General features: G+C 39.6%; 2 protein-coding genes and 7 non-coding genes across 9 annotated transcripts; 1 reads left to right on the top strand and 8 right to left on the bottom strand.

Annotated features, from left to right (window-relative positions):
• The first annotated feature begins 1,314 nt into the window (after positions 1-1,314).
• map2k1 (mitogen-activated protein kinase kinase 1) lies at positions 1,315-10,516 on the top strand. Its single transcript, XM_035665299.1, has 11 exons — positions 1,315-1,589; positions 7,025-7,235; positions 7,595-7,741; positions 7,942-8,019; positions 8,198-8,249; positions 8,611-8,735; positions 9,154-9,361; positions 9,568-9,632; positions 9,719-9,777; positions 9,928-9,973; positions 10,046-10,516. The coding sequence occupies exons 1-11, from the start codon at positions 1,507-1,509 to the stop codon at positions 10,157-10,159; spliced, it is 1,188 nt and encodes a 395-aa protein (XP_035521192.1). The 5' UTR covers positions 1,315-1,506; the 3' UTR covers positions 10,160-10,516.
• A 27-nt stretch (positions 10,517-10,543) lies between these two features.
• Positions 10,544-16,307, bottom strand: rpl4 (ribosomal protein L4). The gene is made up of 10 exons (XM_035665300.1): positions 16,207-16,307; positions 15,315-15,486; positions 15,067-15,173; positions 14,673-14,811; positions 14,294-14,418; positions 13,867-13,996; positions 13,357-13,513; positions 13,075-13,158; positions 10,756-10,876; positions 10,544-10,667 (listed from the first exon to the last, which is right to left on the bottom strand). Exons 1-10 carry the CDS (start codon positions 16,207-16,209, stop codon positions 10,596-10,598), a joined length of 1,110 nt encoding a protein of 369 aa, XP_035521193.1. The 5' UTR covers positions 16,210-16,307; the 3' UTR covers positions 10,544-10,595.
• Positions 10,948-11,014, bottom strand: LOC118331099. The gene has a single exon (XR_004796860.1). It is a non-coding gene; the product is annotated as a small nucleolar RNA SNORD18 (small nucleolar RNA).
• On the bottom strand, positions 11,189-11,255 carry LOC118331098. Its single transcript, XR_004796859.1, has one exon. It is a non-coding gene; the product is annotated as a small nucleolar RNA SNORD18 (small nucleolar RNA).
• On the bottom strand, positions 11,459-11,530 carry LOC118331108. Its single transcript, XR_004796868.1, has one exon. It is a non-coding gene; the product is annotated as a small nucleolar RNA SNORD18 (small nucleolar RNA).
• Positions 12,965-13,031, bottom strand: LOC118331110. The gene has a single exon (XR_004796870.1). It is a non-coding gene; the product is annotated as a small nucleolar RNA SNORD18 (small nucleolar RNA).
• Positions 13,238-13,307, bottom strand: LOC118331109. The gene has a single exon (XR_004796869.1). It is a non-coding gene; the product is annotated as a small nucleolar RNA SNORD18 (small nucleolar RNA).
• On the bottom strand, positions 14,497-14,596 carry LOC118331101. Its single transcript, XR_004796862.1, has one exon. It is a non-coding gene; the product is annotated as a small nucleolar RNA SNORD16 (small nucleolar RNA).
• On the bottom strand, positions 14,878-14,976 carry LOC118331100. Its single transcript, XR_004796861.1, has one exon. It is a non-coding gene; the product is annotated as a small nucleolar RNA SNORD16 (small nucleolar RNA).
• Positions 16,308-16,568: the final 261 nt, after the last annotated feature.

Genomic DNA, 16,568 nt, shown 5'->3' with positions numbered 1-16,568 from the left:
TGCATAATAATTACACACAAGTTGCATGAAAGTAAACTCACATTTGCATTAATTTCGCTTCCATTAAATTCTTTTTGGCTCTTTGAATTTATCTTGTGGTGAGATATTGAATTACCTGAAACAATATTATTATATATTGAAGTAATACATTAGGGAGTAATACTTGGGAGGTCCAAGTGCATCATTGCTATTCTGGACTTTGCATAATTAAACATTTAGAGAAATATAATGGTGAGATCCTGAATAATAAAAAATAATGTATGGGAAATTTAGAAGTAAGTTTTATTTATACTTTTCTTGATAATTTTCTCATGAAGTTCAGTCAAAAAACTGTAAAACAGCCAAACTTACATCTGATTTTTTTGTGTAACTGCACTAGAATATATATAATCTGGCTTTAACTTAAATTGACTCTGTTAAGACCATTTTATCGCTACTATTAGAATAAGGGGAAAATGGCATTAATATTAAGGAGGAATTATTCATTTTGGACAGCTAATATTGGATGTTGCATCTCTAAATTTCAAACTTGCTCATGACTTGTAAAAACAGTGCCCTCCCACCCAGGGCTGTATCCAGGTAATGTGGTCATAGCATATCATCATCTGGTGGGGAAATACTGCATCTAAAGACACGTAAGGACATATATACATAGTCTAATTGGAGAAATAATGTGTGTCTGATATGTTTTTTCCACAAATAAAAGTGTAATTTTCACATTAAAATACGTCATAAGGCCTCCTTCTGCCTCGTTACACAATTTAAGAATCTATCAATATGCAAATTATGTTCATTTCTAAAGTTTTCCTGCTGAACACAAGATGTCTCCTGCGTCACTGTAAAGTCAATTCTCAGTGTCTGGTGGCTTCAAGTTTTCATATCACACTTGTATAAGTTATATACTGGACAATATTTTATTTGGATTTTTCATTTGTTTTTATCATTTTGTAGCCTAAAGGTAGTCCAGTTTAAATACACACTGAGTCTAAAATGCTTAAACCAGCCTATAAAATCATTTAGCTACTTAATAATACTTGATAAAACCCCCAAATGCCCAGAAACAAGAGAGAGAAAATGTCCTCGATGTCATGGATGTATAAAGGAGGGCTTGAATAATAATAGTCACAGTTAAAATATTATTAATGATATTATAGCCACAACCTTGCTACCACCTCCGATCTGAATGAAACTGTCACTTGGGTTAAAGCATTACAATACCACACATGACCAGCAGAGGGGGGCGCTGTCCCTAACACCGCCATGCTGTCCGGAAGACGAACGTAAATATTTTTGTGACGTTTCATGTCCCGGATCACTCACATCCACCCATTAAGAAGAATATCAGTCCTTCAGCCTGTGACTGCACCGCCGTGTGCGTCTTCTTCTTCTGTCAGCCCCCCCTGTCGACTCATCTGACCGAGCCTGTTAGTACCAGAGCTCCTCTTATTCCTCTTCATCATCCAGTAGCTCGTGTGTTTGTGCACCAGCTGGTTTCTCGTGTGTAACATGCAGAAAAGAAGGAAGCCAGAGCCGATCCAACTCAACCCGATCCCCGATGGAAACACTATCAACGGCACCGGAGCCACGGAGTGAGTGTCAATATTGATCCGCTGCTGACATTCAGACTGGTGATTGGAGGGGCGGGTTATTGATGAACGACATGTGATCGATCATTTCTGTCAAATTCGTGTTTAATATGCAGTCGGCTCGTGACAAGTGCAATGACATGGATCCCCTTTACTGTATGTGTAACTCTGTAGACTCTGCATCAGGTGTGCGTGCGTGCGTCTGCGTGCGTGCGCGTGCGTGTGTGAGAGAGAGAGCTTGGGCGGCAACTAATGATCACCTTCATTATTATCGATTCATATATTGAGATGCTTATGATGAATAATTGATCAACTAAGTTTCCAAAGTCCAAGGTGACGTCTTCACATTATGCCTGCCCAGACGCAACTAATGATCATTTTCATTATTGATTAATCAGTCGAGATTTTTTTTTTTCAATTAATGATTTTGACTTTAAAATACTTCTTATCTAAAATCTTCAAACCGCTCAAAACACAGATATTCAGCTCACAAATGTTTGGCATTAAACCGTTATAATATTAGTTGGCTACAAGTTTTCTGTTGATCAACTAATCGATTGAAGTGTGTCAGCCTTGCAGCAGCTAAAAAAATCCAACCAATAATTCATATCAGCTCATATTGTAGCTGGATCCAGTAAACCTTTGGGTTTTTTTTCTTTATAAATACCAATTGTTTCATTGATTTTCAGATTTGTTTGTTGATCAGCTAATCGATTAATGCACTAGTTTACACTAAATGTTGCAGCTGCTGAAAATTTTACAGTTCCAATTTATTTCTTTACTTTTGCTTTCTTACACAAATTAATTACGTTACAAAGAAAATGTTAACATTATTTTCATTGGAGCTTTTTCCCAGCAGACATTTGTCACACTCTTATTAACTAATTAACTGCATTACATCTCGATGAGCTAGTGTCCTGGGTTCTGGTATTGTGCATGCTGGCTCACTGGGACTACTTGATGTAACTGAGCCGTCGTAAACAACATCTGTATCACCTGTGTTTTTCCTGCTATGGCAAGTCAAAATGTCTGCTGTGAAAAGGATCAATAATGTGCAGCTCTCAGGGCAATTCAAGTGTCAAAGATGAGCAGGTCACTCTGTAACTCTTATATCCCACTTTGTGTGGACTGTGATTAGTCAGAGATTGACCTTTGCCGGGAGCCAGTAATATTTCTGTGTGTTTAAGTTTTGTGTAGGCCTGCTCCCACCACCGTTTGACAAAACACAGTAATGGAGATATTAAATTGTTGTGACACAATGCTCTCATAGCTCTGAGTTCACAGAGAAAAGCCCAGTCAGTCCAGCAGCAAGCTGGATCAGTAGAGATGAGTATTACATAACCTATCATCCCTCGTGATGGTTTTCAAATGTGTTGTAGAGGTGTAATATTTCATTAGATCATACAACTGAAGGACTAAAATCCAAACCTGTATTAAATCAACATATAATTAGACTAATAAACCTGTTTTTATGCTTGTTTTTTTGTCTGACCAGCAGTCCAAAGCATAAATATACACAGTTTATTATTATTTAAGACAAAGAAAAGCAGTAAATTCTCCCATTTAATGGTTAACAGATGGTTCATTTTCTGTGAATTGGTTAATCAATTAATCCAATATTTGTTTCAGCTCCACAAATTAGCTGACATTAAATAGAAAACATCTTAACTGTGCCATAATTTAGTAACATTTCAAATTTAATATTAAAGAGAGCATTCATTATAATTAATATTCCATATATACATTTATCTATACACTTTTATATATTAGGGTCATAAAAGATATTAGCGGATATTAAAGACACTTCATGCTTTTATGTTGGAAGAGCAGTATGTTAATAGTGTTAAACAGGGTAGTTGTGCTTTGGCTTTGCTCAGTAGGAGTTGATGATGACATAATGTTTGGCTGGAGTTGAGCACATTCCTCCCGCTGAGGCCGAGGAGCTGCATGTCACGATCTGCAGCAACAATCAGGAACTCTGAATCAGAGATGTGGAAGTCTCTGTTGTGGAGGGATCCCTCCCACCAGAGCAGGAACTCACAATGTGTGTGTGTGTGTGTGTCTGTGTCTGTATCTTGCATTGTGACACTCAGACTGACACACTGATGACAGAAAGCCATGCAGCCTGGTGTTACTCTGACCTCTTTTCCATAAAAAGCCAGATTTATTTGGGTCCACACTTTCAGCTGTCTGAGGCTCTTTGATGGTTGATGGCTGGTTTGCAGGCACACAAATGACCCTCATACTCTGCAGACATTTTGTTCCTTAACACTGCATAAAAACTAAACTTCTGAACACCCACATGAAAAAGGAACCTGAGTAATAATTGTTATAGTTACACACTCACTTACAGCATTACAAGTTCAATTTGTTTGATCTAGTGATGAACCTATATGATGTGTGTCTGATGACAAGGGTACCAAACATCATAGGATCACAGTCTGAATACACTCTGAAAATGCTGGAACCAAATCCATGAAACCTTGATTGAGTATATTATTGCATATTAAGTGAATGCCTACACTTTAGACCAATTATAGTCCATTTAAATTCCAGAGTTTTTGAGCAACTGGTGATGTGAAATCTGTCCTAAAGTGCCCCCTTCATCATATCATATCCAGTGTTTAGACTTATCATAATCACACAACTTCTTTGAAGCTGAAATGAGAAATAAATGATATTCATGTCTGATTTATAATTTGTTGTAAGAGGTGAGCAATGTGCATCTGAACTTGTAGGTGTTACAGAGGAGTAGGCCAATCCATTTTCAAGAGTGCAGATAGTACATGTCTTAACGAGGCCAATGTGTCAACCAAAATGTTTAATATTTCCTGATTTCCTAATTTTAGCTCTGCAAGGTGGAAGGGTAATTTGCTTGTGGAGGGCTGCAGCTTGTCCAAACATTTGCAGAGCAGTGAAGGGGAGGACTGAATTTAAAGGAACAGGCTACTTTGCTCCACATATGGTATAATAGGATGAGTGCGTATGTTTGGGGTCACCATGAACCAAACAATTAAAGGCCCTACACAGCCAGGTTTATCCCTACAGGTGTTTTTATATTTTGGCTGATTATACCACCATCTCCACCCAGCTGACCTTCTTCACAGCAGACTTGTCGTATTAGAAAAAGCACAGGTGTTACTAATAACATTAATGATGTGTCTGTCCGTTTCAAGTGTCCCTGTAAGCCATGACAGTGTGTCAGTGAGCGAGCATGCACAATGCCAGGAACCTGAAACTGAAGCATGTATTAATTACACCTGTGATTTGTCTATTGTGTCAAAATGTGAAAAACACCTATACTGTTTAAGGACGTATGGGTGATAAAACATTATCAATATAGCTGAAACTAAAGAAAACCTAGCAGTTGCTTTGAATACAAAGGGGAGAAAATGCTTGTGTTTCTAAACAGACACATACAAATGATTATACATTATTATTATTGTATATATTATTATAAATGATTTTGGACCAGCACACAGGAAGACCTGATATTCACACTAGCAGCAATCGATGCACCTCTTATTGAAACCAGACTATTCTACTCTGTTGAAAAGGATTTGCCATTACTGCCCGCCAAATGCTTTCTCAGCGTGAAATGGCTGGCAGCCACGGGAGAAGTGTACTGAGTGGTCCACATAATGCCAGCCAACCATGTAATATTATCAGTGGAGATCTGAGAACAAATAAAAACAACCTGTTCTGGGAAGACCTGCTCAGGCAACTTGTTATTTGCTAAAATCTTGGATAAAATCCTACTATCATATACATCCAAACTTACAGAATGAATTATTGAATGTATAATTTAGGAAATCTTTATACTTCTTTTATCCAGACAAGGTTGCTGTTCATTCCTTTATATAGGATGTTGTGTGAATGTGAATGTGTGAAAAGGAAATTAATGATTCTTCACTGATTAGATACAGCATACGCTATCTGGTTTACCACAAAGGGATTGATACTACTTAAGTTTAAACACTATTCTGTTTTTTTGCTACAAAGTGGAGGTATTAGAAAAACCTCAATCAAAGTACAGTGGTTTCTGTATTAAAAAAGCAAAGAAGATATGATCTACAGTACCAGTCAAAGTTTTGGATACACTTTCTCATGGGAGAGAACTTTTGACTGGTACTGTATTTTTCTTGGATCCTTAATAACTCATGAGCTTTATTTGATGAACCACTGAGTCTGTGACGCTCCTGTTTCCTAATACTTAATCCACTGAACATCTTTCAGTCCATTGTGATCCATGTTATTGGAGAAAAAAGGCAGATTTACAGCAGTCTTGATGTGGAAAAATATATGAAGGCATCACAGCTGCAGCCGCATTAGTTTATCTGGTTTCTTCTTCTTTTGAATTAATAATTTACAATATCATAGAAGTTATGTTTTACAGTACTGTAATATCCTATTCTTGTGCTAAAATGTAAATAACCTACATTTTTAAAGAATTTATAGTCTTATAAAAGTCAAAGTAGGCAAATATTTTGCAACCAGGCCACAAGGCAAAATCTAATGTGTGGCTAAAAGCATGATGACGATAACAGCAATGCCATCTTCTTTCTTGGACCTTATGCCAAGCTGCTGAAATATTGAGTCTTTTGCATGCAAGTTCTACTGGATGTCCTTGGACATTGTATGGATGGAGCACAAAGGGCCAGCGTCGTGCTCACTTGTTCCTGCACCCAGAGGTGGGGGGAGGCTGCAGTGTGAAGCTACTGTAGCCCCTCCCACATACGTATTGTGTGGAGTGTGTTTCAGGCTGCTCTTCTTCTCAGTATCTCCAGCCTCCTCCACCCCCAGCTCTTGTCGACAAAACGCCCACGCTACCCACAGCCAACTCAAACTCAGCACCTCGTCTCCATGGATATGCAGGCCTGCTGTCAAAAATAAAACCACTTAACCCTCTCTTTGCTGGAGGTGGAGCAGCAGAGGGAAGAGCACTGTAGTCCACCTATACAAAGATTTTTGACTAGCTTTGTGTTGCAGTACGTACAGTGTTTTGAGATAATGGAAGTCAGAGGTTCATAATTGATGTCTCAAGGAAATGCATTGCCATGACAACAGCATTTGGGGAGCAGCGTCAGTGCTCATAGGAACTCCGAGCTTCCTCTCATCAGGATCTGGGAAGTAACACTAAAACATACTCTGTGACCTTCTCTGTCTCCCTGGTGGGTCTGTGGTTAGTTGCCATTGTTCCCCAAGGCACATGCAATAGTACTTGTCACACACCAAGCTTTTTTTTTCTTCAAAAATTCAATTATATAATAGATACAGCAGATCTGGACAAACAGTGGATTGCCTCACGCAGTGACAGCCAGTACTTCTAGAAAAGAACATCTGAGAAATTTCTGTCTGAATGGACTCAATGTCCGTTTATGGAAGAACACGTTAATAATACATGATTTACTCATCTTCCTCTCTGTCTTTACTGTAAGAACAAACTTGGAGGCACTGCAAAAGAAACTTGAGGAGCTTGAGTTGGATGAGCAGCAGCGGAAACGCCTGGAGGCTTTTCTGACACAGAAGCAGAAGGTGGGAGAGCTGAAGGACGATGACTTTGAAAAGATCTGTGAGCTGGGTGCAGGCAACGGAGGAGTTGTCTTCAAGGTCTCCCACCGACCCTCTGGTCTGATTATGGCAAGGAAGGTAAGCTGAGGCCCTGATGGCCAGTTACAGGCTGAGTTTCCTTCAGTATATCAGACAGGCATTGATTTTTACAGGCATCAGCGCTGTTTTCACTGTTTTTCCAGTATAACAGTAACATAAATATGGGTGACTGTGACAAACAGTCTTTAACACGTTAAAAAAGCTATGTATGATCCACACTGACATACTGACACATCCACATTGTAACATTTTTCCTTATGATAATTCTTGTTTATAATAAAAGCATGTAGAGTATCTAATGTTCTTGTGTGTGCACACAGAAAAGACAGATTGAATCTCTTAGTATTCATATTCTGTGTGATAAGAGAACATAAATAAAACATGATCCTGTGCTCCAGTTAATCCACCTGGAGATCAAACCAGCCATTAGGAACCAGATCATTAGGGAACTGCAGGTGCTGCATGAGTGTAACTCCCCCTACATTGTGGGCTTCTATGGAGCTTTCTACAGCGATGGAGAAATCAGCATCTGCATGGAACATATGGTACTTTTCCTTCATATATTGTGCCTGCCAATGTATTTACACAGCATTCAGTGCTGCTTTACAGTCTGTGTAACAAGTGTTGTCGTGCCTGTACTGTGCAACCCTACTTTTATTGACACAAACCAGTTTTGTTTGAATGTGTTGAATTTCACAATTGATATTTTTGTGCTCTCCATATTTTGCTCCCCTGCTGGCTGTAGGACGGTGGCTCCCTGGATCAGTCTTTGAAGAAGGCGGGCAAGATCCCAGAGCAGATCCTTGGCAAAGTCAGCATCGCTGTGGGTAGTTCCAACACCTCTCCTACCAGACTTGTGTTCGGTCATCACACTACAGCTATATTTGTTTTGGTTTTGGATACAGAACTGTTTTTCTCACAGATGCATATTCAGTAGTACATTATTTCTTGTGCACTACCAAATAATCTACTAGGCTGATATGCAATATTTGTCTTTCCAGGTCATTAAAGGGCTCTCCTACCTGAGGGAGAAACACAAGATCATGCACAGAGGTCAATCACTATTTAATCTACTAAAAGATATAAATATAATAGGATTTTTAAAGGTTACAAGACGTTTAAATACATTAACAATACATAAGTATGCTATACTTAACACTTTTTGCTTTAAATTACTTGAAGCAGAGTATTAATCTTCACCTTGCAGTGATTCCCTGTTTAAGATACATAGACTAGAACTTTGTTGTACATATGAATGATGAAAGGAAATGTTACATAGACAGGCTTGCAACACAAAGCATGACAAAACATGCCACAAGCCTTTGCAGTTGCAAGTTTGATTTATGGTGCTTACTGTTCCCTGTTGAACACTTGTCCGCCATGTTCTCCTAAATACTGCATGTCCCTCTTTCAGATGTCAAGCCTTCTAACATCTTAGTGAACTCCCGGGGTGAGATCAAGCTGTGTGACTTTGGAGTGAGCGGACAGCTCATAGATTCCATGGCCAACTCATTTGTGGGCACTCGCTCTTACATGTCTGTAAGTTAAAATTGACACACCCTTTTATGCTGCTCTCATTCACACACTAGCCTTTAGGATTCCTGTTACATCTGTAGTAGGTCTCAGATTTATATGTCTAAAGGGAAGTGGAGTCCCCAGCTCATTCTCAATTCACAATTTTGATGACTCATGGATCAGCTGGGACTGGATTCATAAATAGGCTTCATGTAGCATGCAAGCTGCATTTGAAAACTTTTCATTAAAACTGGTTACTCAAACTCAAGCATTTTTTCTAATATATTATCTCTGATGCCTATTTTACTGACTATCAAGTTACTATTAAGTTGGAACCTGCCTGAAGCCAGGTAATTTTACTCTGATTGCTGTGTTTTCATCTTTCTAACTGTTGCACAAATGAATAACTGCTATAACAGTGATAATTGCATGTGTTGTGTAGCCGGAGCGTTTACAGGGCACCCATTACTCTGTTCAGTCGGACATCTGGAGTATGGGTCTGTCCCTAGTTGAAATGGCCATTGGACGCTTCCCTATCCCGCCACCTGATGCTAAAGAACTGGAACAGATTTTTGGTTTCCCAGTGGAAGGGGAGGCTGCCTCCAGTGAGTCTTCACCAAAGCCACGGCCCCCAGGGCGACCAGGCAGCTGTAAGTCTAAGACGACACTGCTTCATCCTGTGATTCTGCACCAGACAGTCGCTCTCTTTTTTAAATTACAGCACCTTGGAATTAAATAATTTCTAAAAGTCTGTTGGAATTGTTGAATTGAAATGAGTGAAGTTTATTTTATTTATTTAGTTGAGTGATGATGGTGCAGACGACACAGGCTGATATCTCTATTTTTTACCCGCCAGCATACGGACCTGACAGCAGACCACCGATGGCTATATTTGAGCTGCTAGATTACATCGTCAATGAGGTGAGTGTGCCAACTATATTACCCCATCCTGACATGTTGTAATGCATTTGATGCATTCAGTACTGACTGGACCTTTTCATTTTCAGCCTCCGCCAAAGCTACCTGGGATATTTAGCTCTGAATTTCAAGACTTTGTGAATAAATGGTATGCAGGACAAATCTTTTTTTCTTAATATAAATCGTAATATTTACTGACATCAGTACCAATGGAATATCCACATCTGCCAATCAGACTTTATGCCACCTAGTGGTGTTAAAATGCACTATATTCTCAGATTGTTTGTCTCCATTGCAGCTTGATTAAGAATCCAGCAGAGAGAGCAGACCTGAAGCAGTTGACGGTGAGTGTATATTTAGCTGTATTCTCTTTGGCTACATCTTTCTTCATCTTACACATCTTTCCTTTTCTTCAGGTGCATTCTTTTATCAAACAGTCTGATGCAGAGCAGGTTGACTTTGCTGGCTGGTTGTGCAGTACCATTGGACTCAATCAGCCTGTGACACCAACCCACGGTACAGCAGTGTGAGACCTGTCATCAAGAAAACCCCCACATCTTCTAATGGCTGGATTTGTATTATGGGTAAAAAAGTATTGTTTATACAGAGTATTAAATAAGTTTAAAAGTTGTGCAACCAATAGTTGTATATTTAGTGTACACACCTACATGCCAAGTGAAATTAACAAACTATGATTGAACAATTTTCAGGGCTACATTGCAGGCCTGCCTGAAAAGCCATCTTTTTCTAATGATCAAATTATTTAATCATGATAAATGCTGCTCAACCTGTGTGCTTGATATTCCTATTTACCTTGTGTCCTTACAGCGCCAACAGATTACAATCTTTGTTAGTTTATGTGAAATAAATAGTCTTGTGAATCAACATTTTGAATGACAGGTCTGACTCGTGCATTTGAATCAACCGATTTATTTTGAACTCCAGTCTGTAAAAAGATTTATAGATTTATGCCTTGGTTTTGGCGGGAGCTCCCTTCTTCCCAGGCTTCTTCTTGGATTTCAGCATCTTAGCCTTGATCTATGGAGAGAACAAACATAAGTTCAAAGTCACATTCTACAATTAGTCTACAATTTTTCCTTCCAGCTTGACTTGTTAGTGTTCTTACCGCAGGGTCGTGCTTAAGGATGGCATGACGTCTCGCTGTCTTGGCGTAAGGGTTCAGTTTGAGCATTATCCTCAAGTTCTTCAGAGGATTCTTCTTCAGTACTCTGCGGTTGATCTGCTTACTGTAATGACAATAAAAGACGGTCTTAATAACTTGAACCTCTGCTAAACTACAAGTTTTCAGGAAACACTATTGCTCAGGACTTCCATATAATCAGGGTTCAGAAACACGGACCTGAAGTGGAACATCATCATAGTTGACAAGCTTTTAAACAAAAATATCAAGAACTGAGCAGTGCTTACCTAGGTGTACGAAGTGTTTTCTGGATCTCCTCCTCCTCAGTACTCTGCGATTGATCTGCTTGCTGTAATGACAATATAACAGTGTTAACAATGTGAACCTCTGCTAAACTGTTTCATTTTAAAGAAACACGTTGCTCAGGACTTCCATATAATCAGGGTTCAGAAACACGGACCTGAAGTGGAACATCATCATAGTTGACAAACTTTTTAAAACTATCAAGAACTGAGCAGTGCTTACTTAGGTGTATGAAGTTGTTTCTGGATCTCTTCGCTCTTTAGGATCCTGCTCAGGTTGGTATTGGTCATCTTGTTCATGGGCAGGCTGGAATAAATAATAAATAGAGAATTAATTCATGTTGAAATTGATTCAGATAGAAAAACGGACTAGTCTTTTGATGCTAAAACTCAGAACTTCTTTAAATATCACAGAATTTCAAAAACACGGACCATGAAGTGGAAGCTCATCACTGTAAAGTGATCCAGCACTAGTTTAACCTGTACTAAAAAGTGATTGCTCCTTAAATACTCACTTGTAGTCAAGCCTCAGGGAAGCAGGTTTACATCAGGTGCCATACAGCTCGTCTGTCCAGATGCAGTGGGGTCCAACATCCAGCGCGGCCTTTGGTGGTTCAGATTAGCATTCTGCAGCATTTTCATTTTAATTTAAGCCCATAAAAAGGATATGAATTATACATTATGTATTAAATATGAACACTTAGAATACTGTTCTGATATACATTTACTTAACACAGTAATAAATTATACATTTGATCAACGCACCTGAGATATTTGCCGACTTTGGTGACACCAGTGACTTTGTGGTAGATGATGCACGGTCTTCTGTGTTCAATCCATCTGCGACTCATCTTACCCAGTCATGCTTTACTCAGATTGTGCTGCAGCTTAGTTTGTTTTACTTCAGGTGAGTAAAACACACTCGAGATTCCCCCAAAATTGAGGGGACTGTATAAAGAGCCTACCGTTTCCATACAAAATGGATTAACACCAGCCAACAACAGCCTTCAAAATGAAATCCGCAGTTTACTTTAGAATTGTTGTTCCATTTAAAAACCAAGTGTACCAGTGGAATCAGAACGACATCCATGTTTCAGAAATGTGAAACACATCCACAACAAACCTGATATCCTGATGGTCCTCTAATAAGTGAATTGGCATTATGGGTAAAAAGTATGTTCACACTGAGTACTAAATAAGTTTAAAAGGTTGTGAAATTAATAGTTGTAAATTAAGTGCAAATGCTACATGCCAAGTGAAATTAACCATTAAAACAATTCTTTGGGACTACACTGCAGGCGTGCCTGTACAGTCATACTTTTTTAATGATTAAATGTAATCTTAACTGCTGCGCAACCTGTGTGCTTTATATTCCTCTTTACCTTGTGTACTTTCAGCATCAGATTACAATCTTTGTTAGTTTGTGAAATAAATAGTCTTGTAAATCAAATTTTTGAATGACAGGTCTGACTCGTGCATTTGAATCAACCGATTTATTTTATCACTGAACTCCAGTCTGTAAAAAGATTTATAGATCATGCTTGGTTTTGGCCGGGAGCTCCCTTCTTCCCAGGCCTTACTCTTGGAGTTTCAGCAGTCTTAGCCTTGATTACCGGAGAAGAACAACACATAAGTTCACAGTCACATTCTACATTAGTCTACATTTTTCCTTCCAGCTTGACTGTTAGGCTTTTACCGGCAGGGGGTCGTCTTAGGATGGCCAATGACGTCCTCGCTGTCTTGGGTAGGTTTCAGTCCTTGAGCATATCCTCCAAGTCCAGCAGGATTCTTCTTCAGTACTCTGCGGTTGATCTGCTTGCTGTAATGACAATAAAAGACGGTCTTAATAACTTGAACCTCTGCTAAACTGAAAGTTTTCAGGAAACACTGTATTGCTCAGGACTTCCATATAATCAGGGTTCAGAAACACGGACCTGAAGTGGAACATCATCATAGTTGACAAGCTTTTAAACAAAAATATCAAGAACTGAGCAGTGCTTACCTAGGTGTACGAAGTGCTTTCTGGATCTCCTCGCTCTTAAGGATCCTGCTCAGGTCGGTATTGGTCATCTTGTGCATGGGCAGGCTGGAAAAAAATAAAGAGTAATAATTTAAGATTAAAATTCATCATGTTAAGTAGTAAACTGTCTTGCCTTTTGATGCTAAAACTCAGAACTTCTTAAATATCACAGAGTTTCAAAAACACGGACCTGAAGTGGAAGCTCATCACTGTAATGTAATCCACATTAGTTTCACTATTTACCATTACTTCTTAAATACTCACTTGTAGCCGATCTTCAGGGAAGCAGGTTTACGCCAGGTGCCGTACAGCTCATCCAGCTTGCGGAAAGCACTCTCTGTCCAGATGCAGAAGCGTCCAACATGACCACCAGGGGCAAGCCTCAGGAGGTTCAGTTTGTTCACGTTCTGCAGAGTGATGCCTTCAATACAATACAGCACAATAATTAAACACTCACCAGGTTGGAGTCACATAAGGTAAAGATAGGTTGCTTCTTTTAAAAAGTAATTTACTTTTACTTAATCAAAACTTTGATAACCACAAGATTGAAAAAGTCATTATACACCTGCATAACTACACAGCTATGGGGTCTAAAGGATAGCACAGTCTTACTGCCTTTGTCCCTACACTGTCCCATTTTCATCTTCATTTTAGTCTGTAATACTCACTGCATACAAACTAAGTTGTTAGGTATTCAATATAAATAAAGTAATAAGATACTGTACTGATATCCATCTAACAATAACAAATTCGGCATTTGACCAAATAACATACCTGGGATATTTCTGAAGGCTTTGGTAACACCAGCATCTTGGTTATAGATGATGCATGGTCCTTTGCGTTGGATACGTCTGCGATTCCTCATCTTACCCTTACCGGCACGCATGCGCTGAGAGGCGTAGACCTGAGAACAGAACGTTTATATAACTTCAATATGCCATTAAACAAAATAAAACTAACTAGTAAAGCTCAATAAGTGTGCTAAACCTATGCAGGTAACTGTTCTTAATTAATCCTACTGAAAGTATCATGTTAAAGGTTAGACTATCAAAAACATCAGATAAGATCCTAGTCATGCTTTATGCAGCCTAATTCAGGCGAGTATAGCTGAAATTAGCACCCAACTTCATATTCGCCGTTTCATTTTCAAATCACATTCCCTAATTGAGTGCTGAGTCAGTCCAAATGTAAGAAATATTACCTTCTTAATGTCATTCCAGGCTTTGAGCTTTTTCAGCAGGAGCACGGCCTCCTTGGTCTTCTTGTAGCCCTCAACTTTGTCTTCAACCACCAGTGGGACCTCAGGGATTTCCTCGATGCGGTGTCCTAACAGACAAGACTACTGTGTCAACCCAATCTACATACACACTTGTGTGACTGTCAAAGACTAGTATTACCAGAACTTGCTCAGAATTAAACACTCATCAATTCCCCGTGACAGCTTAAAGACGGCAGGCAACCGTCACTGCTCACAGAATCAGACGCAAATTACACCATCATGGCAAGACGCACGTTAAGCTGCACTACAAACATTTCTACAAGACTTTTTGTCCTCCTCAAATACTGCTTTTGGAGCTTACCTTTGGACATCACAAGTGCAGGAATGGCAGAGGCGGCCACGGCGGAGCAGATGGCATAGCGCTTCTGGGTTGTGTTGATCCTGCGGTGCCAGCGGCGCCAGGTCTTGGTGGGGGCAAACATGCGTCCTCCGCGACACATCTAGATCAGAGTCAAGGAGGTTTTGACAACTCCTGCAGCAACACAAGTACTGAAGTACCTAAAACCTGCTCAGACTCAGTTGGTCGTCAGCTTTCTGTGCCAGCATATGACGGCAGGCAACCGTCACTGTTCACAAAATCAGACGCAAATTACACCATCATGGCAAGTGTTCATTCATTCAGTTTTAGTTTCCTTGGACACATACAAAAAGTGAGGATAAAAAAAAGTAAGCCTGAATTCTGGTCAAAAGGATACATTTCCGAAAGCACCCTGGCCAGAGCGGTGAGTACCACCACCTCTCACACGAGGGATACGGGCCACAGCTCTTCCTGTACCCCAGGACTCTGCGCTTGTCTGGTGACCTGAAACAAACAATTACACAGCTAAATTACAGACACTAAATAAATAGACCAGATTTGTGAATGTATGATCTGAACCACAATCTTAACTATAAGAGCAGACCTTGATCAACATGCGAGTTGAGGACCGGCATATACACTCACCTGCCAGTTCACTGACTGCATAAGGCTGGCGGCTGTTCTTGCGCATGTTTGTGTGAACAAAATTCACAACATCAGGGCGAATTGGAGCCTTGAATACAGCAGGCATGACAACATTTTTGCCTGCAGTTTCTCCTTTCTCGGAGTAAACCGAGATCAAGGGTCGGGCACAGGCCTGGAAAGCAAAATGAACAATGAGCTTTACACATGCTGCTGAGACACATAACGTTGCATTTGAGAAGGTAAAAGCTTACTCCCAAGATACCAGTGGCACTTTTGAGTATATAGTATATATAGTATATAGTAAGTATATAATTTAAGATGTGTCTTATCTAGTATGTACGAGCAGACAAACTGCTAGCGTTTAAGGCAATCAGTGGTATTTTTGTGGTATTATCAAGTGTGGCTGTCGCTCTACTAACATTAATAGCAGCAGAGTCTGTCCATTAACATCAGGGAGAAAAGTTCCCCAAGAAATCTGCGGCTGATGGCCTTAGCTTAGCTCGATTATGCTAACGTGGCACATCAACCCAGTTTTAACCTTCTTCAATCATTGTAGACGGCGTTCAGTGCATAAATACACTTATATACCACAAGTACTTTCTACAGCGACCAAATCAAAACGCAGATGCCATCTAAATGAGTGACATCTGCTATCTGCGTGTTAGAGGTCTAGCAGCGACAAACACACGTGTAACTTTGGTTTAACTGTTCGTCCAAAATGGCTCCTCGTGTTAGCCTCGCCTGCCGGGAGCAAACCAACTCACTGCCTTTAAATCTCAATTTGAGCTTCCCGACGGCAGAAAACACGGGATTATTTGTACAAGTAAAAACGACGAGATAAAGCCTGCACAAAATATTCCGTATTAACAACAATCTGGCTACAATTTCTCACCATTTTCGATAATTATTTTTCGGCTCGCCGGGGACCACGCTCCTCTCGCTATGGCGGCCACAGTAAAAAGGAAGTTGGTAAATCACCCCGAGTGGTTTATGCCTCCGCCTCGACGAATATCACTTCCGTTCATAGACATTTTCCAGCATCGTTTAACTTATCGCTAAGAAACACACATCATAAATTTGTACGAGTGTATCAAACAATTTCGTTAGTATTTTTCATTTAAATTATACTAGCGAAACAAAAACAATTTAAATTTTTTTTTTGCTACAGTCGGGACTATTTCTTTACGCCATGTTGGCGCACGATGACCACAAAAGCCGAACTATTTTCTTAGTAAACTGTTTTCTTTAAAAAAA

Source organism: Morone saxatilis, unplaced genomic scaffold (genome assembly GCF_004916995.1).
Source record: "Morone saxatilis isolate NCDOM2014 unplaced genomic scaffold, NCSU_SB_2.0 Contig2, whole genome shotgun sequence".
Classification (NCBI taxonomy): domain Eukaryota; kingdom Metazoa; phylum Chordata; class Actinopteri; family Moronidae; genus Morone; species Morone saxatilis.
This window is presented reverse-complemented; position numbering and strand designations above follow the sequence as displayed.

Excerpts from the sequence above, each read along its gene's own strand:
- map2k1 (XM_035665299.1), top strand. The coding sequence starts at position 1,507 with ATGCAGAAAAGAAGGAAGCCAGAGCCGATCCAACTCAACCCGATCCCC. Across the intron at positions 1,590-7,024 it reads AACGGCACCGGAGCCACGGA|AACAAACTTGGAGGCACTGC; the intron begins GTGAGTGTCAAT and ends CTTTACTGTAAG. Across the intron at positions 9,362-9,567 it reads CCCAGGGCGACCAGGCAGCT|CATACGGACCTGACAGCAGA; the intron begins GTAAGTCTAAGA and ends TTTACCCGCCAG.
- rpl4 (XM_035665300.1), bottom strand. Across the intron at positions 13,997-14,293 it reads CCTGGAATGACATTAAGAAG|GTCTACGCCTCTCAGCGCAT; the intron begins GTAATATTTCTT and ends TTCTGTTCTCAG. Across the intron at positions 10,668-10,755 it reads TCCTTAAGCACGACCCTGCG|ATCAAGGCTAAGATGCTGAA; the intron begins GTAAGAACACTA and ends TTCTCTCCATAG.